At 56.9% G+C, this 24,562-nt stretch overlaps 1 protein-coding gene across 1 annotated transcript in view; it reads right to left on the reverse strand.

Moving 5' to 3' along the window:
* CDH4 (cadherin 4) overlaps positions 1–24,562 on the reverse strand; it is a 491,209-nt gene that overhangs the window by 58,258 nt on the left and 408,389 nt on the right. Inside the window, exon 5 of the mRNA XM_047770730.1 lies at positions 2,454–2,609. Coding sequence (XP_047626686.1) covers positions 2,454–2,609 — 156 coding nt within the window. The remainder of the gene's footprint in view (positions 1–2,453; positions 2,610–24,562) is intronic.

A 24,562-nucleotide genomic window follows, 5' to 3' on the forward strand; every position in this document is an offset into this window, starting at 1 on the left:
GTTTGAGGTGCCCAGCCCCATCCCTCTGCGTAACGCTGGCCGAGGGCTTGGCACTTGGCGGGCAGACAGCTCGGGGCAGGTGGGTGATGCTCACTCCGGATCAGCCACCTTGGCCTCCGGCCTCGCACCCTGGTCCACGCTGTGGCTGAGCTGTGAGGCTCCAGGCCACTCCTGAGGCTTTCAACACGCGGGAGGGAGCGGCTCAGTGTGGCCCCGAGGTCCTGCTCCTTGGCCTGGTAGGCCGGGCATGGAGACCCTTCCAGCAAGTCAGTGGGGCCCGGACGCTGACGTGGGCTGGGTGGCAGAGGAGCAGCTGTCAATCAGGAACACCGAAGGCCGGGCCGGTGCTGAGCTCAAGGGTCCGCATGGTAAGTAAACTAAGACCAAGAAAGAGGCCTTTCCACTCAGTGCGGGTCCCTCGGGAAGGGCTTTGCGTCTTGTAGGCCCTGGGTCTGCACCCCAAATTCACAGTCACCCTCTGACCTACACCTGCCAGGCCCCTGCTCCCCAGCCCGCACACACGGCCACACCACACGTGGGAGGCTGGAAGGGTCTGCCAGCTTTGCTCTGGTGAAGAAAAGCTTAGAAACCCGTGCTGTGCTGGGACTCACCCGCGAGGGCTTGAGAGGCTGGTCCACGCGGTCTGTGTTTAGAGCCCACGAGACCGACTCTGCTGCCTGCAGGCCTCGTCTCCCTCCGTCCCTCCTTGTCTCTGTCTATCTCTTTCTATCTCCTGCCCTCTCTCCCCGTCTCTCCCCCCAGGTCTCCCAGTCTGCACGTATTTGTTGGCAGACCAGGGGAGCCGACCTTGACTCGGGCCGTGCTGTGAACACGCGTGGTGGCAGCACACAGCCTGGATGGAGAGACAACAGTCACGTCAAGATCCTGAGTTTCCTGCCCTGGCTGGACGTCATTGGCTGAATTGTCTAGTTGGTTCTGTGCACCTGCCAAGGCCGAGAACTTGCCAGGAGTCCCAGACCACTGCCAAGCAGGCCTCCCCCAGATCTGCTCCTGCCTTCCCAGCACCCGGGGGTGTGGGAGGGGGTCCAGGAGGGCGTGTGCTGCTCTCAGCATCGAGCAGCCCCAGGGGCCTCGGGACTGGACAGGAACACCCTGTGGCTCCGGGCCATTGGCACCAAGGTGCAGATGGGGCTGGGCAGGAGAGAGGCCCGCAGGTCCTCAAGCTCCGGCTCCTTGTTGATTCCACCCGAGAAGGGACACCAGCCTCACGGCCTGCGTGTGACCTGCAGAGCCACATGGGGCCCGTGCTCAGAAGGGCCTGCACGCGGTTCAGCGCTCCGCTGTCACCTTCTTAAAATCCTCATTAAGTCTGGAGGGGCCCCCCTTTCATTCTGTGCTGGACCCAGAAATCCTGTAACCATCCTGAATGCAGGAAGGGAAGTGTTGAGAGCGGCACCCCCGGGACTCCCCGGGTACACTGCCCAGCAGCGCCCGGCTTCTGACGGGGATCAGGGTCCATGGAGAGGCCACCACTGCCAAGGACAGACTCGCCCTCCTCTGTCAGCTCCCTCCCTTCTGCACAGGGGGAGTGAGAAGCCCCAAGGGCCGGGGGACACAATGGGGACAAGCCCGATGGCTCCCTGACCCGGGGGAGCCTTCCTTCTAGTCCAGGAGGTGGACAGTGAACCCCAAACACATAACCAGGGAGTCGGGCTGCATTCAGCACTGTGGGTTGAAGCCAAGGCCATCAGAGCCGGTCACTACCACGGCCCAGGGGCGGAGGCTGGGAACTGTACCCTCTGCCTGAAGGTCTTTGCTGGGAGCTCCGAGCCTGTCATGCTAACCACACACACGTCAGCTCACGTGTTCTGGGCCCCGCCCTTGAGACCCCACACGTGGTCACCAGGTCCTCAGGACACACGGGGCGCAGCTGTGACAGTCTTCCCCCTTCTTGGGTCAGAGAACTGAGGCCAGAGGTGTGAGGTGCCCGGGCCTCACCTGTGGGTTGCAGGGCTGCACTCTGAGGTCTGGCTCCAGCCCCTGCCTCTTGCAGGTGCAAACCTCATCTTTGGGGCCTGGCATCAGGGTGAGGGCCTGAGAGCTGAAGGTGTCCACCGTCCAGTGGGCGGCGGTTGCCGGAAGTGAGCCCCAGCCTTCCCCTTCTCGTCCTTTCTTCTCTGCACTGGACTCTGAGAGTCGGAAGCAGCAGTGCTGGCCTCAGAGTCACCTTTCTGCTGGGGAGGGGGGGGGGCATGGGGGGCGGAGCAGAAAGGCCGCAGGTGCGGGATGGGAACTGGGGCTGGCCCGGGGCCGAGCCTTAGAGAAAGGGCCAAGGGTGGGCACTGGGAGGTCACCTGGCTCCACGCCCTCTGACCAGTCGCTGTGCCGCGCGTCCCAGACCTTCCGCGAGCACTGCCGCCGGGAACCGCCAAGTGCAGATTGTCAGCCCCGCCCGTGGGCGTTGCTGCACAGAGCGGGTGGCAGATACTCACGTGGTAGGAGGCTCGCTCCTCCCGGTCCATGGGCCGCGTGACGTACATGCGGCCGGACATGGAGTCGATGCTGAAGACCTCCATGGGGGGCTGGTCGGCGCCCACGCCCGTGACGCTGTACCGGATGGGGATATCGTTGTCCTTGTCCGAGCGGATCTGGAAGGAGGAGCAGGGGGAGGTCAGGGCAGCGCCGGCAGGGCCACCTTCACCCCTTGCGCTCGCTTGCCCCGCCCGGGGGTCGCGGGACCGCAGCCAGAGCTGCGTCCACTCCGGGGACTGGGAGGACAGGCAGAGGGCGGTTCCCGAGGGCCACCGCCCCGGGTCCCCAGGAGACGCGGCACCGCTGGGAGGTTTAGAACGCCAAGGACCAGTGCAAACGCCCCTCCTGTGGCTGTCGGACCTCGGAAAAGAGCCGGGCGAGGAGACGGAGCTCCACGGAGCTGGAGGGGGGATGGTGGGGGCCCAGGACACGCGTCCCCCGAGCTGCCATCCACGTGGGAAGGCACCAGACAGTTGTGGATGTGCAAAGACACAGAAAACACCCCGTGTTCTCGCTCCTGCAACAGAGGACCTGAGAGGTGGGTCGGAGACAGAGACAGCCGGGCCAGTGCGTAGACACAGAAACTTAAGCCCAAATAGTGCTGTCAACATGGGTACAGACCTGAATACAAGCATGAAAGTAATTTTTACAGAAGCTGTGCACTGTTGTGAAAACACTAATGGCTGTGTGGGTCCCCATCCGAGGTAAAGCAGCAAAGCCCGAGACTGGGGGCAGAGGGACAGAGCAGAGAACTCGCACTTCCCCGTTTTACAGGCGTGGGGTCGGGCTCGGCAGAGACGGGGTTTCACCTCTGACCAGATCACTAGATACGCTGAGTTTTTGGGAAACAAAAAATGTGGAATCTGAGAAAAGGACAGAATGAACTTCTTTGCAGAGCAGATACTGACTCACAGACTTTGAAAAACTTATGGTCTCCAAAGGAGACAGTTTGGGGGGTGGGGGGATGCGCTGGGGGTGTGGGATGGAAATCTTATAAAACTGGATTGTGATGATCATTGCACAACTATAAATGTAATAAATTCATTGAGAAATTAAAAAAAAAAGGTATGTCTTTCATTCAGAGGAAGCAAAGGCTCTTGCTAGTGATAAGGGTTAGGGTTCTCTGACGGTGAGAAAATGTAAATAAACCGCAGAGATGGGAAAGGAATAATGCTGAGGTCAGATTAAGATGAGCCTAAAACTCTGAATACACCTTTAGAAAACACAACTTTCAAAAATCAGAGCCCTGGAGACCAACAGCAACCTTTTCTAATAAAATGGACCACAATGAAAACCTCAAAAAAAGGAAAAAAAAAAAAGAGAAAATCCACGAAGCAAAATTGACCAGGACATTTTATTAGAATAACCCTATTAAAATTTAATGGTAATTTAAAAAAGACCTTTTAGAAAATTTAAGAACATTCTAAAGTAATCACAGGTTAGGGAGGACTCAAAACCGCTTTCAGAGGCTATTTTAAAATAGTCAGGACACTGCGACGATTACACAGCAAAACCCAAGGGATCCGGTCAGTGAGTGACTCAAGCAAACCCTCAGTTCCAGGGTTTTCACCACTGAACAGAGTTACAGAGACTGACTCAGCCTCTAGCTCTAGATGGAAGGGAAGCACAAAGCAGGACGTGGGAAACAGAGTCAGTGATCCAGACGAATGCAGAAATTTCTGACTCGGAAAATGCAAAACTTGGAAGGAAAGGGGAACAGATTCAAGAGTTGTCGTTATAAGAAAAATCCTTAAGAAAGCAGACGCGCCTTTGGCAAATTGGAAACTTTTTTATAACTATATTTTAGGCCAGTCCAGCTGAAAACCCTGATGAAATGGATTTTTTTTTTTTTTTTGAGAAAATACAAGATTCCAAACATGGCTAGAAAGAAGAGCAAACCCAAAGAGACGGCTACGTCTTTAGGAAATGCCTCCGCAAAGGGCCCCAGGGTCAGGGAAGCTCGCCCGGGAGGTGATGGAAGTTCTCCAGAGCAGAGGGCCTGAGAGCTACAGCCGCAGGTTTTACAAACCTCCTGAGATCAAACTGGAAATCAACCCCCCCCTCCCCGCCCCAGGTGTGAGGTCAGCGGGACCCACCAGCAGGTGCGTTCAGCCCTGAGCTAGAAACCCTTTCACCCTTCGAGGGGAGGGCCGTGCCGTGAGACCTCCAGCAGAGATGCCTGGAAGGAGCCCCCCTGGTCCACACGCCCCCCCCCCCGCCGCCCCCCAGGCCAAGCTGAGGGACCACCCTGACTTTAGAGGCGAATCCGTTTTACAGTGATTGTCTGTGGTAGACACGGGGCGACGGTGAGTGACAAGTCGGGGTTTGAAAGGCTGCGCCTGTGAGATTCCAGTCCCGTGGGTTTTCTGAGGCAGTTTTCTGCCTGTAACTGGACCGGATCTGACTCTGGTCTCAGATATCGGCCTACATGTCTCCAAAGCAGCTTTTCCAGCGCTCTCCCAGCTCGAACGTGGAGCCCTGAGGACAAACGGCCGTTTTCCCCAGGTCCCCGCACACTAAGGCTGGGTGACTACGAACTTCAGGGAAGCCCCCGAAACAGCTCACGCACAGACCACCTGCTGTGCAGACCACTCAGAAAGTTCTGGAACATGCAGGGATGTCCCTGGAGGCACTCAGACCTCAGAAGATGCTGCGCACTCACCACCCAGAAATCTCCGCCGGCCGCCCCGGCCTTGAAAACTGACTGGTTTACAGTCTAGCCCAACCACCAACCTCTGTCTTCCTTTTGCTTCCACGGAAAGGCCTCCTATCCAGCACCGGCTGGTCTGCGCCTGAGACCCACCTGCAACTCTGCCTCCTGAAATGAGACGACTCTTAACAGAACCGACCTCTTCTCGGACTGAGAGATGTGAGGAGAGGTGGAGGGAGCTGCCAGCCTGGGTTCGAGGTCCCGAGGCTGCTTGTCAAAAGCGGGGATGCGGGGATGGGGGTCAGCACGCTAGGCCACCCCCAACGCGCTGCCTTTGGTGTGGTGACTGTTTTCAGCGGCAGGCACTTGGGAGTCGGCAGATTCAGGGGGCTGTTTCTCTGGACCCCCTGGCTGCCTGAGGACAGAGCCAGCAGGGGCTCAGGTGTCACAGCTCCCCTTGTCCCGGGAGGGGGACCAGACGGGGCGGACCTGGCCCCTCAGCTCCGGTCTCTCCTCCAAGGGCTCCTTCTTCTTTCCTGCACGTCGCTCCCCCGCCCCTTTCCCCTGAAGGTCAGTTTCAGCCTGGAGACCAAGCCCTCCCGGTTCCTCATGTAGCATGAGGCCCACCTGTTAACTTCTGTTCCTTCTTCTCTTGTTAATCTGCTATCGCAGGGAAGGGTCTCAGCCCGGCACCCAGGAGGGTGGAGGGAAATTTATGTTTCCTCCCCTACAGGCTGACGCAGGGTTTATCTAGAAACTAAGGACAGCTTTTTCTCGGGCAACTGATTTTTGTAGCACAATTACCACCCTCGTCTCCCTGGAGGCTCCAAAGACTTGATGACGAACGTTCTTTCCAGCTGAACTCGGACCCAAAGAACGAGCCATCCCCAGAAAAACTCCACTGCTTAGAAAACTTGGCCCAACAGGGAACACCTTTCTCTCACCCGCATTTACCGTTTACATACCGGGGTCTGCCCACCCCCCGGGGGTGTGACTGCGGCCTCCGACCGCAGGGCACAGAGCTGAGGACGCTGGACGCCGAGGGTGAGGAAGACGCGATGCTTCCGTGGCACCAGCGCCACACAAGTGTCACGTGGGCTGCTTGGGTGCTGGGCGGGGCCTCGCGGGAGAAGGCGCACAGCGCACACGCCTGCGCACACGCTCACACGCAGGGTCCGGCTTCCCCAGCCCTGCCCTCCTCCCTCTGCCCCTCGGGTCGGCTCTCCTGTCCCTGGTCTGCCCTGGGCAAGACCACACGGGGGCTCCCCCGCCAGGGCCGCCCATCTCCTGCTGGAGATGCAGCGGGCCTGCCCGGCTCCCTGATGCCCAGCGCTGGGCATCCCAGAACGTCCCTCCTCTGCCCACCGAGAACCATCCTGCAGGCAGAACCAGGTCAGACCAGCCCCAACTGTGGCCTCGCGGGAAATCTGGGAGACAAACACGGACAGGGGAAGAGTTTCCCTTCCCGGTCGGATTGCAGAAAGGCAGCCCTCCCTGGCCGAGCTCCTGCCCTTCCCTGCCAGGTCTGGTCAGCGGGGTGGGGCGGGGGGGCTGGCAGGTTGGGGGAGAAGATGCATCCCCCCCCACTGCCCCCGCCAGATGCTCCTGGGCAAGAAGATCGGACTCTGTTTGGGGAGAAGGGAACCCAGTGACTGATGTAAAAACTCAAACCAGTCTTGACTTCCAGGAGCATGGAAGGCTCTAGAAAGGCCGTTGAGTTCAGAGGCATGCTTCGACTTTAGGTTACGAGGAGGACGCTTGGGGTATACAGGACATGCCAAGGGGAACTGGATTGAGGGGGCATGGGAACCCCTGTGGTCCTGCAGAGCCTGGCGGTGAGGGTGGGGACACAGCTGGCCTGCCAGCCTGCCACCCCCGCCTTTTTTGGGCCAGACTCCCCGTCCTTCAAAGGGAAATTTAATTATGAAACGGCTGAAAAGAACACGACACCCATTTAAAGATTTTACCTTTTGCAAAGAAATCTCATTACATCCTGACCGTTGGCCGAGCTACCTTAATTCTCCAGGCGCTGTTTAGCAGTATCTTCTGAAATACACGCCGTGAGCATCTGGGGCTCCCAGCGCCCGCTCCCAGCGCACCCAGAGCCCTCCCTGGTTTACTGTATTAAGAAGAAATACTGTGCGGATGAATTCACCGGATTGGTGGGAGAGCAGTTTCCCCTTGATTTGTGTCTGGAAAATGAGAAAAACATCACCGTGGCGTCCAGTGGGGCTATGAATAAAAAGCGAGACAGGCATTTCCATCACCCATCTCGCTTTTATGACGCCACCGAGAAGCGTGCTCCTTTGCATTTGTTATTAAAGGACAGAACAGATGGTAAAAGGTTAGTTTAAAGTGATGTCTACATTAAAATAACGTATGGTGCCCGGCCACTGTGTGCACCAGGGACCTCGCAGAGGGCTGGCTCCGTCCTTAGCAAAGCCTGGATGGAAGGCAGGATTCTGGCAGACTCTCCCCCAGGAGGACGTATCTGCCTAATTTCAAATGAACTTGAAACTGGAGAAAAGTCACCATGTGTGGATTTTGAATTGCAAATGCCCTGGAGGTTTATTCCCAAAGAACTGAAGGCGAGGAGAACCCCGGGAGGCTCAGCAGAGGGAACCCGGCCTCAGGCGAGGGAGGGACCAGGTCACAGGTTAGCCAGGGACCCTCGGCCTCAGGCTGGGCCCCCCGCCCGCCCCCCCAGTCATTGCAACAATGTCTTCACTCAGCCATGTGGCCGTGCTGTGAGCCAGCTCCTGTGCTGGATGGACACGGCCCTGGCCTCTCGTGGTTTGTGGACCAGTGGAATCAGATCTAAGAAAGGGACAGCCTCTCAACGCAGAACTGCAAAGTGGCGGTTATAAACCGGGAAAAACCAGGGTCTCGAGAGAAGGCGATGGACGGACTCGGGGCAAAGAGGGTCCTCCCCAAAGCCAGGTGCATCGAGGACTCGGTCCCGTCCACTGCAGTGCACCGTTCCTGGACACGCACACACAAACATACACACGTGCGCACACGCATGCGCACAACTGGACCTCCCATCTCCTTTCTGCATGAAGCTTCTTGGGAGGTGATGGCTATTCTGCATCTTGATGGCTTTGCCAGGCCACTAAGGCGGCCTCCCTGGACCCTGTCCCCGTGTTTTAAAAGACGCTCCCCAAACCCTTCGGATCAAGTTCTTCCATGAGGGTGTAATTCTTTGGTGAAGTGTTTTAGCTCTTTCTCCTTGGATGAGATTTGCACAGGAAAACAGGTTGCAAACGCCCATTTTCATTACCTGCTGGGAGTTCCGAGCTGCCTGCGGCCGAGTGAAACACTTGGCATCGTGGCAGCAGACGCCTCGCCCGCCCCAACTTGCCAGCAGGCAAGCCAAGCTACACTTGGTCGTGGCTGTGGCCGTGGCCGGCCAGGAGACGCAGCTTTCTTTTAAAATCAGACCCTCATCAGAGCCTAGAGGTGAGACCGATATTGCACCTGAGTGTGTCTGCAGCTTCCCCGTGGCCTCAGCCCAGTCCCACATCAGCACTCGATGCTGGGGCGTCTTGATTTTCACGCCGGCAGAGAAGCAGGGTTTTCTCTGGTTCTGAGACTGCCCCCTGCCTGCCTGCACGGAAGGCTGGCTGTCCCCTCCCTCCCTCCCCCATGAGCACAAACGCTGTCCCACACCCTCTTCTGGGCCCTTGGAACACAAACACGCTGTCTGTCCCCAAGGATGGCTGGCCTGGCACCATGCATACAGTAGGTGCTCAGTAATCACTGGATGAACAAATGAGAGAAGGACTTACTGCCTGGGGGGCGGTGGGCAGATGTGCCAGCAGAGGGCCAGGGTCACGGCCAGGTGCTGAGGGAAACCTAAGGCCAAGTGGGCCCTGAGGGAGGGGGCGGCGAGCAGGCAGGGAAAGGCGGGGACTGGCTCGAGGGGCTCAGGTGGGGTGGGGGGGCTAGGACCCTAGGTGGGAGGGAGAGGCTGCGGTCCGAGGAGAAAGAAGCCGCCGAGAAATGGGGAGGGGGGAGTCGAGAGAAAAGAGAGGTGGTCACCCCTCCCCAGGTGCCAAAGGAAGGAGCGGGGGTGGGGGCGGCCCCAAGGCCTGCCCATCTTTGCAGAGACTTCTGGGGCCCTGGGGGTTTGGGGGGAGACAGAGTGTTTCTGCTGCGGAGAAGGCCCAGAACAAGGACCTCACTTTAATTGCTTTTGAAAGCAATCATGAAATTGTAAGTGAGTCCTTCTGAGTCACTCTCAGCTCGAAGCAAAGTTTAATTTAAAAGCCCTTTGCCATGGCGCTGGCGAAGCAGCACAATCTGGCCATGATGAAACTGTGCTCATCAAATTAACCGGACACACCAGGGCGAGGTGAGCAAGCGTCCGTACTTTCCCCCAGCTCTTCCTCGGTTCTCCAACATTTACTTTAAGAGGCTTGACGATGTTTGTATTTCTTGCATATTATGAAACACTTTCCATGCACAATGAAATTCAGCTTTCAATTATTTTCAATTAGGGTCTTGCGATGAGCAGAAAAGCCCGGACCGCGGTGGGAAAAGGCATTTGTTGCGCGACATTGACGCGATTCCGCTTTCCCGTTCACAATTACTTTGGGTTTTATAAATCATGAAAAATCCTCAAAGTCGTATGAATATTAATGAAAGCCATGAATATGTTCTTACAAAATTTGCCTGGTGGGGAGAATGAATTAGATGCTTCTCAAAAGTGCCCTTCAGGTTGCACCAAATTAACAAAGACAGGTAGCTACTTAATTTTGGGTGTGAGATGACAGAAGGCGTTATTGCTGACAATGGGAATGGCGCCGAGTCCACTCCTGGCTCTTCTGGCCACAGAGGCCTGATTTCCTTCTGAGGGATCACATCCTCCGCTGTGAGTGGTCTTGGAGGTGGTGGGTCAAGACGCCCTGCCCCCCGGGGCTAAGAGGAGGCCCATGAGCCAAGCCGGGCCAGTCAGCTTCTCGCTCTCAAATAGGGCTGCTGCGCCAAGAAGAGAAGGGGTGGGCAAGCTGGCTGGAGCGCCTCCCCTGCAGGGCCACCTCCCTGAGGACCCAGAGCCTGGGGGCCACCTGCTGGCCTGCCTTCCCTCCAGGCCCCTCCGCCATGCTCTTCTCCCCTGGGGGTAGTAGCTGCAGTGGGGTCTCGTGCATTAAGTCAAACCTGACCCAGAGGGGCCCTTGACACCGCTCTGGGCAGGGAGCACTAACTGGAGGGCGGGTTCCTGCGGTGCACAGGTCCCCTGAAGCCACCTCCCCACCTCTGCATCCTGGTGTGGAGTGGAGTTCCTGGCAAGCAGAGTTGGAGATGGGATCCTGGGGGTGACTGGGCACAGCCCTCAGGAGCAGGGGCAGGAAGAGGAGCAGAGAGGCAGTCTGGGCTGGGTCTGGCTTCAGCCCCTCCCACAGGGGAGCCTGGATTGCACTCAAGAGGGGCAGGCCTCGGGGCAAAGGGGTGGCCCTTGCGGGCTGGCCTGGGCCAGGAGAGAGTCATCCTCTACTGAGGTGTCCGCTAGGCATAAGCAAGGTTTAGACAGCTGCCTCAGGGATCCCGGCACCAGCCTCGCCTGCCGCACCCGGCCTAACCATCTGCCCAGCTCCTTCATGGCCAGCTTTTTCTTGTTTAGTTTTTGTTCACTGCTTTCTTCCTGTCTCCCCCACTGGACTGTTCAGAAGACGCATGCGAGAGGGCCACTAGCTTGCAGCAAAGTTTAACTCACATGGCACTCGGCCTTGAGTGGTGTTCAGCAGACACGTGGTACCAGGACAGCCTCCCCAAAGAGGGAGGACTCTGAGCAGTAGTGCAGCTTCCACAGAGCTGCCTGGACTTGACAGCTAACAAGGGCTGTCACTGCGCAGGATCCACAGCGGGCCAGCTTTTCCTTCTAAGGACCCAGGCTGGGAGTATCCCTGTCTGTCAGGGAGCCAAGTCCACGGTTGGACTTGCCGCTGCAGCCTCACAGAGACAGGGATCAGCAGAGCTGATGGCATGACATGAGAGCTCCGGCTGGAGCTCACCCTCAGATCTGCCGCCCACGCCCTGCCTGTTGTCATTTCTGGTCCCCAGATGAAGAGTAGAGAGTCTTGTCAGGAGCTGTGCTTCATTAACATGTAACCGTGTGTCCGAGCCAGCCTCTGTTCTAATACAACAGGACACGTCTGCTGCTGTTTGTTGGCCGGGTTGATGGAAGGGATGACCGCGGATAGGATCCGGTTCTTGGGGCGCGGGTGGTAGGGTGGGGGCAGAGGCTGCAGCCCGTCAGACAATGGCTGGGGCTGGGGAGAAGTTTAGATGGGCCACAAGGGAGGGGGCAGGTCTGAGCAGGACAGAGGCCGGACCCCAGCCCATAAAGGAGAGGAATGGAGTGGGTGGGGCGAGAGGTATTTGGGGGACAGCGAGCGCAGACAAGGCTGGGAGCAGGCTGAGGCAGGGCACTGAAGGAGCCACCACTCCAGCCTGTCCGCAGAGACGCAGCCCGGCTCTTGCAATACCGCCGCCCACTTCTGTTCTATATGGACCCTGGGAGGAGTCTTCCGAAGCACCTGCCTGGCCCTGGGATTGGCTGAGGGAGGGGCATGTGACCTAAGCAGGGCCAATGGGAGTGGAGCTTCCCCCAGCCCTGGGATTGGCTGATGGAGGGGCAGGTGACCCCGGATGGGCCAATGGGAGTGGGTCCTTTTGGAGGGCCCGTCTGCCTGGCTCTGGTCATGCCGCACCTCCTGAGGAGGTCGTTCTGCGTCTGCCCAGGGACCCGGGAGGGGCGCTCGTCTCCTCTCTAGCTCTCCAGCTTGGCCAAGACGCTTCCTCTCTTGTTTTATTGTCCTCACTTGAGATGGGATTTTTGTGCCAGCCTTGCAGGGTGTTGTCAGCTGTTGCAGACCCAGGGATTTAAGTAGAGGCGTTGAGAACAGAAGCCCCGGGACCCTTCACCCAAGTTTTTACTGCCCGCCAGGAACTGTCGACCTTTAAAAGAAATGGCTGCTTTGCAGCTGGCATTCAGCCCCCCGGGTGAGGCTGGCTGTCCACCATCGCTGCAAGGAACCCATCACAGTGCCTCATCCTCACTGAATCTCTGTCCTATTTCTCCTTGGTTGTGGGAGGCTCTGGGGCCACAGGAAGGGCGAGGCTGGCAGACAGGCTTGTCAGTGATGCTGTGGGACCAGCATGTGAGGTCCCTTTTAGGACTGGGGACGGTGAACTGTAAGCGAACTCCCTCCACAGAGAGATCCTGCAAAGGGCTGAGAGTGCCAGCTTCTCTAGGAAGGGAGAGACCCAACCCCCCTCCCAAGGCACTGTCCCCTCCCTGCTCTTTCCTTCTCAGATCAGCTCACACCACCCCCTCGTGCAGTCCCTCCCACTGCACTGCCTTCCAGCTCCTTTTTTCATTCGCCTCTTTTCAAACAACCTTTAAACTCCTTATGATCTGGAGAGGGTGCTGGCTTCCTTATGGCCCATTTCCCTCCCCATTGTCTGCCTGACTCTCCATGCGCCCTGGAACCTTGGAGCAGCGGTGAGCGGGTGGACAAGGAGTGCTGCAGAGACCCGGCTCTGTGGAGCAGAGAACAGGTGCCTTTGTCAAGCTCCACCTTTGCTCTCAAAGGTTTCTCTTCTCTTTCCCTGGGGTACCTGTGGGGGTGATGGCTCTGTGTTAGGCCCTGTGCTGAGCCTCATCTCACCAACTCCCACCACAGCCCTGAGAGGGGGGTGCTGACCCACTCTAGATGAAGAAACTGAGGGTCAGGGGTGGAGTCAGGATGTGAATCCAGAACCCCCTGCTTGGTCCCCACTGACACAGGGAGAGGGGCACAGGGAGGAGTGGCCACCACGCATCAGGGAAGCACCATGCCTGGTCTTGGGAAAACAGAGGGCTTCCTGGAGGAGGCAGAGCTGAGAGGGGCTCGCATCTCCTGGTGCCACATCTCCTTAACATTGCTTCCCTGGAGCTGTGATGGAAGGAACCATAGAGAGAAACTTGAGGTGCCCCCCACCCCCAGGTGGGATGGTGGCCAGGGAGAGCGACACAGACAGTTCTGGGCCCAGAGGAGCCCGCCACTGCCACACGTTCCAACTGGAAGGAGGCCTCCAGAAGCCCTGGAGTGTCCACTCAGAAACAGCCGTGTCCTCACACATCCTCAGGGCATAGCTGGTCAACAGCAGGTAGCTCTGGAGCAGGGGTGTCTCAGTGCTCCCCGGAGGGCTCCTTCTCAGGCGCAGTTAGCACAGCCCCAACCCCCTGACCCATACTCCGAGCCAGGCCCACGCCTTCGATATCTTTGTATCCATTTCCCTGTCCGACAGGTCCTGAATCCGCTGACTCCTGCCAGGAGTGGCTCCAGGAGCCCGGCGTCCCCCTGCCTGCTCTATGCCAGTGGGAGGGAAGCTGCAGTAGTCAAGACTCAGGCTTCCCAGACTTTGCTTAATAGACTTTGCTCTGTTTGCCAAATATTCCGAACTGCCCACCCACGGCCCTGCAGTCAGGCAGCCCTGGGAGCCCTTTTCCCACCCCAGCCGGGGCCGGGCAGACGGAGGGGGCTGTTCCTGTCACCAGGAGGCAAAGTCATCCGCGCCTAAACCTTATGAACGTGGCTGCTCTCATGGCAAGAGCAAGACAACGCTCATCCAGCCAGTGTGTCCTGCTGGTGGCCGTGAGCACAGATGGCACTTCATGGGGCTCCTGGGGCCCAAACCCACTCACTCGTCCAGAGTAAGTGCCTGGTGGGGAAGCCCCACTCACCAGCTGCCCTTGAAAGGAGGCCCACAGAGCACCTGGAGCCAGGCTGGCGGTTCCTCAAAAGTGAAACGGAGTCACTGTGGGACCCAGCAACTCCATCAGACGTGCAGCCCAGAGAACTACAAATGGGTTGAAGCGACACCTGCCCACAAGCGTCCGCAGAGACCGCTCACAGCAGCAGATGGTGGAAGCAGGCATGTCTGTCAGCTGTCAACTGACGAGACGAGTATGGGATGTGGTCTGTGGACCTGGTGGAATATTACTCGGCCATAAAAAGAAAGAAGCTCTGACACAGGCTTTGTCCAAGCAGTGTGGACGGACTGCACACACGCATGCTCAGTGAGAGAAGCCAGATGCAAAGCCCAGCTGCGTATTGTCCGATGCCAGAAATGTCCAGGACAGGCACACGCAGAGACAGAAAGCAGACGTGGTTGCCAGGGGCTGGGGGAGGGGGAGGGGGCGAGTGGGCCTCGTTCTGGGGAGATGAAAATGTTCTGGAACCAGATGGTCGTGACTGTGCTAAGGGTGCCTTCTCCGCTGCGTGTGTGCCACTCACTGAGGCCGTGGCTCAGAAGGTCCAGCCCAGCCTCCCGAACCGTGTTCAGGTCCCCAGGCCTCTGGACCAGGGGCCTGTGAGCAGCACGGGGAGGAGGCCTGAGGTCCTTGCCAAGACCCACCCGCTGGGAAGCTGGGCATCCGTCCTGCACTCTGAGACCTGCCGGGCTCATGAGGACAGGGGCGGCATGGCCCAGGGCACCTGCCACGCCCTGGCAGTGAGGGCCTGCCCTGATGCTGACGGTGACTCAGAATTGGGCTCAAGACCGAAGGCCGAGGAAGAGCTGTGTCCCTGAGCCCGGAGGATGGCACGACAAACCCACACACGCTCCCGAGGGCCTTGTAGAACTTCCCACTTGGGCCGGAGCGCCTCGGCCTCGGCAGTGTCGACATTCTGTGCTGAGCATCCCCCGTGCGGCGGGCCGGCCTGGGCAGGTAGGGGCAACAGCGTCCCTGGCCAGCAGGTTTTGCACCGACTCCGGCTGCGACACGTCGTGGTTCTGATGGCTCCCCTCCCCCACTCCGTGCTCACAAGCTCCAGGTCCCCGCAGCTCCTCTTCCCGCAAACACTGCATTCAGAACTAGGCACCCCTTAAATTTCTCCCCACTCACCCATCCGCGGTCTTGACTTCAGGGAGGGTTTCATTTGCTCAGATGCAGAAAACGCACACATCTGGCCAATGCCAGGCTCCAAGCCTCCCCGGGGAGCCGATGGTCTCGGCACATGAGTCCTCCCGGGGAAGAGGGCAGGCTGGCTGGGCTCCTGCCCCGAGGCCCCCTCTCTGAAGAGCCTCCTATGAGCTCCTTCCTGGGAGCTGTTGGGGGCTCGGGGCAGCGCTGGCTCTGCTAATGACCTCAGCCCAGGCCAAGCCCCCACAGCACTGTCCATGGGGGACCTGAGAGATGGCCTCACTTCATCCTGACACCTTATCACCTGTGGGTTGGCAACAGGGCTGCCATAACGGCCCCCCGTGATCCCAGAAGAGTGGTTATGACCACTGAGTCCATAGCCATTTTGGGGGGTCGTTTGATGCCCGGATAAATAAAGCGAGCTGCATAGACCACTAAGCGGGAAGAGCCATTGTCCAGCCGATGGTGGCCAAGTGTCCTGTGCCCTGAGTCCAGGACACTCGGCCAACAGGGTGTGAGCAACTGTTTTCAGGGCTCCTGGCAGGACTCAGTGACCAGCCTGGACCATGAAAGGCCGTCCCCATGCTCTCCTGATGCCTTCCAGCCTCAGCTTTTACCCTGCTCCGTCCCTCCAGCCTCCCCAGCCATGCCGGCCTTCCTTTAGCTCCTTGGAGGCTCAGTGTCGGCCCTGCCCCAAGACCTTGGCACAGGCTGTTCCTTCACCTGCCTCCCTTTTCTGAGTTAGCTCCTGTCCATGCGTGGTGTGGCTTCCACCCAGCCCTGCCCACCTGGACTGGGTCAGCTTTCACAGCGCAGACCCCTCTCTTTCCTGGGTCGTTAGTATTTATCAGAGTTTCAATTTTATCTTTATTTGGTGATTTGGCTGATGCTTGTCTTCCTTGACATTTGAGAGTCCTGTGAGGCAGTCTGTGCCTGGCACCGTGAAGGGGTCAAGGGACCACTGGCTGTGCAACTAGATAAAACTTACGGGTGCCACATCACACCCAGACAAACAACCGAAATGCTAGTCTGTCTACAGCGGTTCTAAGAGTTATATTGGCACGGGAGATGCTCCAAGGCCAAGTGTGCCTGGTAAGTGCTGCCTATCACAGCAAGTATCAGAGAAGCACCCGAGGTGGGAGCGTGTTCAAGGCCCTGAGAAGTCCTGCAGGAAGGAGGCCTGCTTCACCTTGGTTAACCCAGCACCTGTCAAAGCAGTCTGACCACTCTATACTTCACTGCTGCCACCAAAACAGCCACTGCGGCATCATGGCTTCTCCATAGGACATACTTTAGGAAAAGCATTTATGAAATTAATGTTCATTGAAAAGTGGTCTATTAGGAATCAGCATGATGCAGTCCTAAATCAGAGGTTCCTGTGTTTCTCCTTGTCCATGTTTTATAGTTACCCGAGTCTCCCAAATAACTGAGAAGTGCTTGTACTATGATTTGGCGGAAGTATTCAAAAAAGTTGCAACTTTGTGTTGGCCGTTGTGCGTAAAATGGAGAAATCGACCCACTCCTTTTCCTCCAGATAGAGAGGAGGAGAGGAACCGGAAATGGTGTCTTGTTTCTCCTGTTTATGACGGATGGTGATGAGGGAGACGGCGACGGCGACGGCGATGGTGGGGAGGGTGACAGTGGTGGTGATCATGGTGGTGATGGTGACGGCGACGGAGATGGGGAGGGTGACAGTGATGACGATGGGGATGGTGGCCAGTGATGATGTGGCGGTGAGGGCGGTGGTACTGACGACAGTGGTGGTGGGGAGGGTGACGGCGACGGAGACGCGGTGGAGGTGATGATGGTGAAGACGGTGGTGAGGGTGGTGGTGACGACGGCAAGGATGGAGAGGGCGGTGATGGAGACGGTGATGGTGATGGTAAGTTTGCGAATCAGGTGGGCAGTTGACAGTGTGTCAGAGATGACACAGTGCAAAGTAGATCAGAGTCAACCTGGGCCTAGACTGTCTGGGTTCAACTCCTGGGCCTGCTCTTTCCCTTTCTTGACCATGCCATTCCTAGCCTGCGGCATGTAGAAGGTGCCAGGCTAGGGACTGAATCGGTGCCACAAAAGTGACCTCAGCTACAGCAGTGACAACACTGTCTCCGTAGCTGCTAGGCCCCCAGGGAGCTCCAGGCTGGCAATTTTCTACCTTGCGATCTTGGGCAAGTTACTCAACTTCCTTCTGCCTCCGTCTCCCCCGTTGGTAAAACAGAGACCTGAGGAACACCTGCCTCTAAAGTCGGTGCGTTTTGAATGAGCTCCTGTATGTCAGACACTTAGACGGTCTTACTCCTCAGAAGTGCTCAACAGAGTTTTTATGAGGGAGGCTTGTGGTTAGGCAAGAGCTAGAAGCTGGATCTGTAAATTTCTATTTTGGTGTCATCACATAGATAGTTTTTAGGTTTTTTTTTTTTTTTTGTCTTTAGTCTTTAGTCTTTTTAGGGCCACACCCCTGGCACATGGAGGTTCCCAGACTAGGGGTCCAATCGGAGCCACAGCTGCTGGCCTACACCACAGCCACAGCAATGGCAGATCTGAGCCACTCTGCAACCTACACCACAGCTCACAGCAATGGCAGATCCTTAAGCCACTGAGCGAGGCCAGGGATTGAACCCGCAACTTCATGGTTCCCAGTCAGATTCATTTCCGCTGCGCCACGACGGGAACTCCAGTTTTTAGTTTTTAGTTTTGTTTTTTTATGGCTACACCTGCGGCATATGGAAGTTCCCAGGCTAGAGGTTGAACTGGAGCTGCAGCTGGGGCCTGCACCACAGCTACAGCAATGTCAGATCCTTAACCCACTGAGCGAGGCCAGGGATTGAACCTGCATCCTCACAGAGACTACAGTGGGCTCTTAACCCGCTGGGCCACAACAGGGACTCCCAGCATAGATAGCTTTTAAAGTCCTGGGGTAAAGGAATGAATGAAGGGAGAAAGGAAGAAAAGTCACCAACTCCAGGATCTACAAATGAGAAAAGTGGACTCTTATGCTGTAAACAAACATTGTAACTGTGGCTACGGGAAGCGGCCACTGGGCTCCAGGAGAAAGGTGGGGTTTAGAGAGACCAAACCTTTAAAATCCTGCTTAAAAAAGCCTCATGTTAAAGCTGCTGACACTCAGAACACTTAGCCCCATCTTGTAATCTTAGAAGGGTTAAGCCCGTTCTTATAATGCATGTGGCCCCAGTGTTATTACCCGATTTAATGGTTCCTTTATAGAATAAGTGGGAAGAAAGCTATAGAAGAAGGCCTTCAAATGAAAGGATTCTTTTTTCCCCCTTCTAAATATCCCTACAATTGGATTAAATTTGACCTGGGTCTCTTGTTTGGTGCTGGCTTACCATTTCTTATCAAGACCTCTTTTCTCAGAAGTTTTCACGCTGATTAATTCCAAATAAATTAATGAGGTCAGTATTAGACATATGAGCACGTGCACCCAGATCCTTGTGGCCGAGGCAGACAGCTCAGCGTGGGGAAGAAAGGGATGAGGACCTTGCCTCCTTCTGCCGAGACCCACGACACTCTAATGTCGCCCCCTAGCGTCTCTCTGCTTGAATCCCTTCCCGCCCCGCTTTACCCACCTGGCGGAGGAGGGAGGGATGGGAGCGTCTTTGCGGCCCCTCACTTCAGGCCATCTCAGGGACCTGTGGATCTGTCGCCCGCCAGCAGCCCGCACGTGGCCAGGCAGCAGTGGAGGACGGGGCATGATGAGCCCACCCTGAGGTCTAAAGGACAGAGCCCTGTGGAGGACAATGGGCTTTCTCCCCAGGGGACCTGTGGCTCAGACACATGCTGGAAATCATGATGCAGAGGAAAAGAAGCCGATGTGTTCAGCTGCGGCAAACGGAATAACGGTCCTCAGAGACCCGCCTTCCTCCAGCAATTGCTTCTCTACCCTAAAGACGTCTCTTCCTATCGTTTCAATAAAATACCTTTTTCCACCTAAGAAAGCTGCCCCACTGCAGGGTATTTATTGATTGAGTCGTGCTTTCATGTAAATTGACTTCATGGAGAACATGTTTTCCTAAGACTTCATGAACCAGCAACCTAAATGTGCTACGTATATTTATTCTTATGCTGTCAAATATTTAAGTGAACATCAAGGGATTCAGCAATTCAGTTGTGTACAAAACACTCAAATTCATGGTGATGACATTATACTGACAATGACAAGCATGGGTTTAGGATGCAAATAGTTCTGGGTTCAAATCCTCCTTCCACGTAGCCGAGTCTGATTGCCCTCAGTGTCTACATCTATAAAGGGAGGAGGTGCGCGTGCAGGAAAACTGTCAGGAGGATTCGAAGAAAGATGTTTGTCATTTATAAGACTCATAGAAGGTCAGGCTGAGGATGTGGTGGATGCAACGTCCTCCTGCTCATCACATGACCACCCACCTTCATCACTGCCATCATCACCATCAAGTTCAGCACCATCATTACCAAGTTCACCGTCTTCATCACTGCCGTCACCACCATCACCACCATCAAGTTCATCACTGCCGTCACCACCACCATCACCATCACCATCACTGCCATCATCACCATCAAGTTCAGCACCATCATTACCAAGTTCACCGTCTTCATCACTGCCGTCACCACCATCACCACCATCGAGATCAAGTTCACCACCATCACCACCATCGAGATCAAGTTCACCACCATCACCACCATCAAGTTCATCGCTGCCGTCATCACCACCATCACCATCACCATCACTGCCGTCATCACCATCAAGTTCAGCACCATCATTACCAAGTTCACCGTCTTCATCACTGCCGTCACCACCATCACCACCATCGAGATCAAGTTCACCACCATCACCACCATCAAGTTCATCGCTGCCGTCATCACCACCATCACCATCACCATCACTGCCGTCATCACCATCAAGATCAAGTTCACCGCCACCATCATTTCCTTGGCATCATCGCCAGTAGCACCGTTATTGCCATCATCACCACGGTCACCGCCACCATCATGATATGAGGGCTCAGCTGCCCCAGAGGAGGGAGAGCAAGAGATACAATCAATGCGTCAGCTGACCAGGCGGAACAAACAAATGACCCCTGGAGATACACCCCCAGACATGTCCAGGAGTACTTGGCGGGGACAACAGAATAGACGGCCTGAGTATTTTCAGCCTGAGACGTTGGACTTCTCAAGAAGGATTCCAGGCGTTGTGTCTGATATCACCAAAGGTGGCCATGTAACCATCCCGGGATGAATTACGGTTTTCTTTGGTTGGTACCTTGAGGCCAGCATGTTTTCAACCAGGCGAGTCCAGATGGCCCAGCGGTGGAATTCCTGAGGAGTTTGGGTGGTGAGTTCAGCCACGTGGCCTGGGACACTGGATGGAGGCCAGGCAGCTCTTGGCAAAGGTCTCATACAAGTGACAGGGAGCCAGGAAAGCACACCCCTGAATCCATCAGGAGGTTGTGCGGTTGGGGATCCAAGGCCTCGATGCTCACCTGCCGGGTGACCTGGGCAAGCCCCTCACCTTGCTGGCCCTTTGTTTCCTCGTTGGCAGAGTGAGGGTTTGGTGTGACTCCCTCACACACCTTTCTTGCCTCTAAATCCTGCTTTTACATTGATACAAAATATGCAAACCCAGGAAACAAAGAAACGGATGCATCTCAGCAGCGAGTGCACGTCTCTGAAGCAGCAAGGGCCCCAAGACCTGCTTTAATTCTTCCTGCGTCCCTGGATTCAACTCAGCCAGTCCTGCTGGGACTCCACTAGTATCGCGGAGAAGGACCAACCATCCTTTGGGGGGAGTCAGAGAACGGGACCTCCTGGGAGGGTGAGGGGCTGGCAGGCGGTGGGGAGGCACAGGTCTAGGGAGAAAGTCTGTGTGACCGCTCTTCGCTCTCGGCACCATCTGACCGGAGGAAGCTGGGCGGACGCTGGCTGCTGAGGGGTGTCTGAGAGGTGGCAGCGGGTGGATCCCCCAAATCTGCGTGCTCTGGCTCCTGCCTCAGGGGGGAGGGGCTGAGAGGGGCTGAACAGACCTCAGGGCACAGCTCACCTGTGCTAGATTCTGGGCACAGGATTCTCCGTGTGGCCCACTTAGCTCAGCCACTGCCGCTGTGGTGGGTGTCACGGCACAAGCGTGAGACGGGGCGCGAGAAGGTCCTAGAGCTGCAGCGCTGGCTTTGGAGCGGGAGGCCGAGCAGGATGATGCCGGCAGATGGTGCCTGCTTCTCGAGAAGCCCGGGGAGCAGATGGGGACACTCCTACTGGGGGGTCAGCAAACCCTGTGGTCCCGTGCACAGAGGGTCCTCCAACAGGGCTTTTCACCCCACTCCTTTCACATAAGAATCTGGATTTTTGGCTCTTCCCGAAACACGGGGAATCTGTCCACTCGGGGCCTGTGGCAATATCTGGGGGACTGAGAAGTGCCCCCTTCGTGGGCACCACAGTCCCCACCTTGCCCTATTGCCGCACCCAGCCTGGCCCAGGCTCATGACCTCGCAGCAGGATGCCCCTGGCAGCCTCAGCTCCCACAGTGTCCCCCAGGTGGGACAGTTTAACCCCAGACGGGTTAACCCCAGTTTAACCCCTGACGTGTGGCTGTTTGTGGAGGGGAGCTGGTCTTGCACAGACGAGCCCATCGGGCTGGCCTGGCCCCACCTGGGACAGCTCGGACCATCAGTTTCCATGTGAGCACAAAACTGCTGCCATTCTGGCCCCACACTCGCCGAGACGCCGGACTCTCAGATCCAAACTCGACGTGGCGTTTGTAGAAACGTGTTCCCTTCCAGCGTCTCAGCTGTGATGGGTCTGAGCCTCACACGGGGAGGCCAGAAAGCGCCTTCATGAAGCATCAGAGAACAGCCGGGCTGCAGGGCCCTCGGCGGGGCCGCCTCCCTGCCCCCCCGCACGCACGGCCCTGGACAGCGTCCCTGCCCAGAGGGGACAGAGAGGGTCCCTGGAGACGGCTCTTCCTTCTGCAGACAGCCCAGCCTCTGTGCCCTGTTCTCTGCCCCTCCCTCCTGCCAGCCCCTCAGATGGTGCAGACGGCTCTGGTGACCCCAAGTCCCCCGTCCACACTGACCTCTGACCTTGTGTTTTTTCTCGTCTCAATTCCCTCACCGTCCTGTCCAAGCCTTTCCGAACAGGCTCAGCGTAACGAGAATTTTTTCCTTGTGCTGGACTTGAGCAGGATACGGCGGTCATGAGCGGTCAGCCCAGCACAGCAGGACTCTGGACCTCATACCTTTATGAAGGCGGCCCCGGTGACATTCGAGTTCCCCGGCACACTGCAGAACTCCGCACCAACCTGAATCTGCGTGTTTTACCCCAGGTGCTGCCAAGCTGGTGAGACGCAGCCAGGACGCAGCCTCCTGGTGCGGGGAGGAATGAGTGACTGGGGGACAGGCCACCAGAGCCAGCTTTCTGGAGCCTGGGACCCTGTGATCTTTACCCCCGATGGTTACTTTTAGGTGTCAATATGTCTGGTCATGGGGTGCCCAGGCATTTGGTGAAACATCCTTTTGGGTGCTTCTGCAAGGGCGTTTTTGGCCGAGATGGCCATTAATCAGTGGACTTTCAGCAACGCAGATTGCCCTTCCTCAGGTGGTGGGCCTCATCCAATCAGTTGAAGGTCTGAACAGAACCCAAGCCCCGCCTGCTCCAAGCAAGGGGGATTCTCCAGCAGCCGCCTCCGGCCTTTGTCCACACCATCAGCGCCCCCGGTCCCGAGGCTGCCAGCCCACACTACTCATGTGGGCCATTTCCTTGCAGGTCTCTTTCTTCACATCCTATTGGCTCTGTCTCTGAAGAAGCCACCTTCTCTCCCCCTCGCCATGGATGGGCAGATGGCACGGTGGGGACGGCTGCTGGGTGGGTGACCCATGATGTTCAACCTGCTGCCATTTTTTTTTTTTGTTATGGCCAAACCTGTGGCATAGGGAAGTTCTGGGACCAGGGACTGAATCTGAGCCTCAGCTGTGGCAACACCGGATCCTTTAACCCACAGTGGCAGGCTGGGGATCAAACCTGCGCCTCTGCAGTCAGATTCTTAACCCCCTGTGCCACAGTGGGAACTCTGCTCTGGCAGTTTTATGTTCAAAGCTCAAGGGTGCATTGCAGCCTCCTGTCACGTCTGGGGTCCAGCTGGGGGCAGGTGGCCCTCATCTGTCAGGGAGAAGGACAAGGCGGTCAGCTGGCCCTTCTGACAAGCCCAGTGGCCTTTGCCATGCCATACTTGGTGAAGGCTTCCCATTAGAAACTGTGAAGCCCGGGGTACATCCCACTGAAATCCTTTGTGGGGGGAGGGTTGGGGACTGGGGGGACACAGCCTCCAGCACTTCCTCAGAGATGTTTGCACCCACCAGATCTACCCTGGGCCATGCACAGAGGCGGCACCACTGCATGCCTTGGCCACACCTCTGCGGCAGCCCTCCACCCCGCAGACCCTGGGAACTACAGGTGGGCCAGCCTACTTTTTTCCGTGATCAGTTTTCATTTTAGCACCATAATAAAAATTCGGATAATCTAAACATGGCAGTAACCCAGCTCTATAAAAATGACTGTCTGTTCACGTTCCTGCCATCATCAGAGGCTCCATAACGACACTCACAACACGAGGCAAGATGGTTATTGTATTAAAATGAATAAATGACAAAGGTTTTTATTACATGAGTGATTTTTCTAGGCATCAAGACGCTTTCCATGCTGTCCTCGTGTAATGAACACATAATTCATCAGCACACTGGAGCACTGGCCTTGGAGCCTGACGGCACAGTCCCGGCAAATAAGTAAATTATTAATGAGATGACATCTAAAAATAAAATCGTAAAGCCCCACCTTCCTCCATAAAGAAGGAAAAAATACCCAGAAACTCTTGAAGCCAGAGGAGCTGGGTCCCACCGGCATCTCGCTCTAGAATGTGCGGGGGAGGGCGGCTGCTCCCGTTTAGGGAGCTCCCTTCGCCTCCCCCCCCCACCCCCCAAGAGGCTGGAATCTTGCCCCCGTTTGCTGTCCCAGCCTCCGCTGCAGCTCAGGTGGTCTGGGGCCAGTCTCTGAAGGATGAGACGTACGGGAAAGTCTGGAGGGACTGCGGGATTTTTTGCTTTCCTGACAGCACGCAGGAAAAGATAGGACTGTCCGTTCTTGAAGCAGGGAACATGGCGGGAGTGTTGGCAGCCCCCTGGCAACCATGAGGGCACAGAGCCAACAGCAAGGGTGGTGGAGTCAGGAAGTGGAGGGTTTGACTCCTGGAGGGCGGGGCTGAGCCCATGAACGGACACCCACTCTTCTCAACTTCTCGTAACAGGACATGAAGGGGGTGTCTGGTCACTGCAGGTGGGTGCTCGGTTCCTTCTGCAGAAAGTGGCCTGAGGTGCGGGGAGGGACGGGGTGTCCTTGCCACGAGGCAGAGGGCTTGGGGGGGAGGGGGCTGGCCGGCCCTGTGCTTGGAGAGGGTCTCGACCCCCTGGGTCTGCGCGGAATGGAAGAGGCGGGCTTGCTTGGCACAGTCTGGGAGGGAGGAGCTGGTT

The sequence above is a fragment of the Phacochoerus africanus genome, chromosome 3, assembly GCF_016906955.1.
Source record: "Phacochoerus africanus isolate WHEZ1 chromosome 3, ROS_Pafr_v1, whole genome shotgun sequence".
NCBI lineage: Eukaryota > Metazoa > Chordata > Mammalia > Artiodactyla > Suidae > Phacochoerus > Phacochoerus africanus.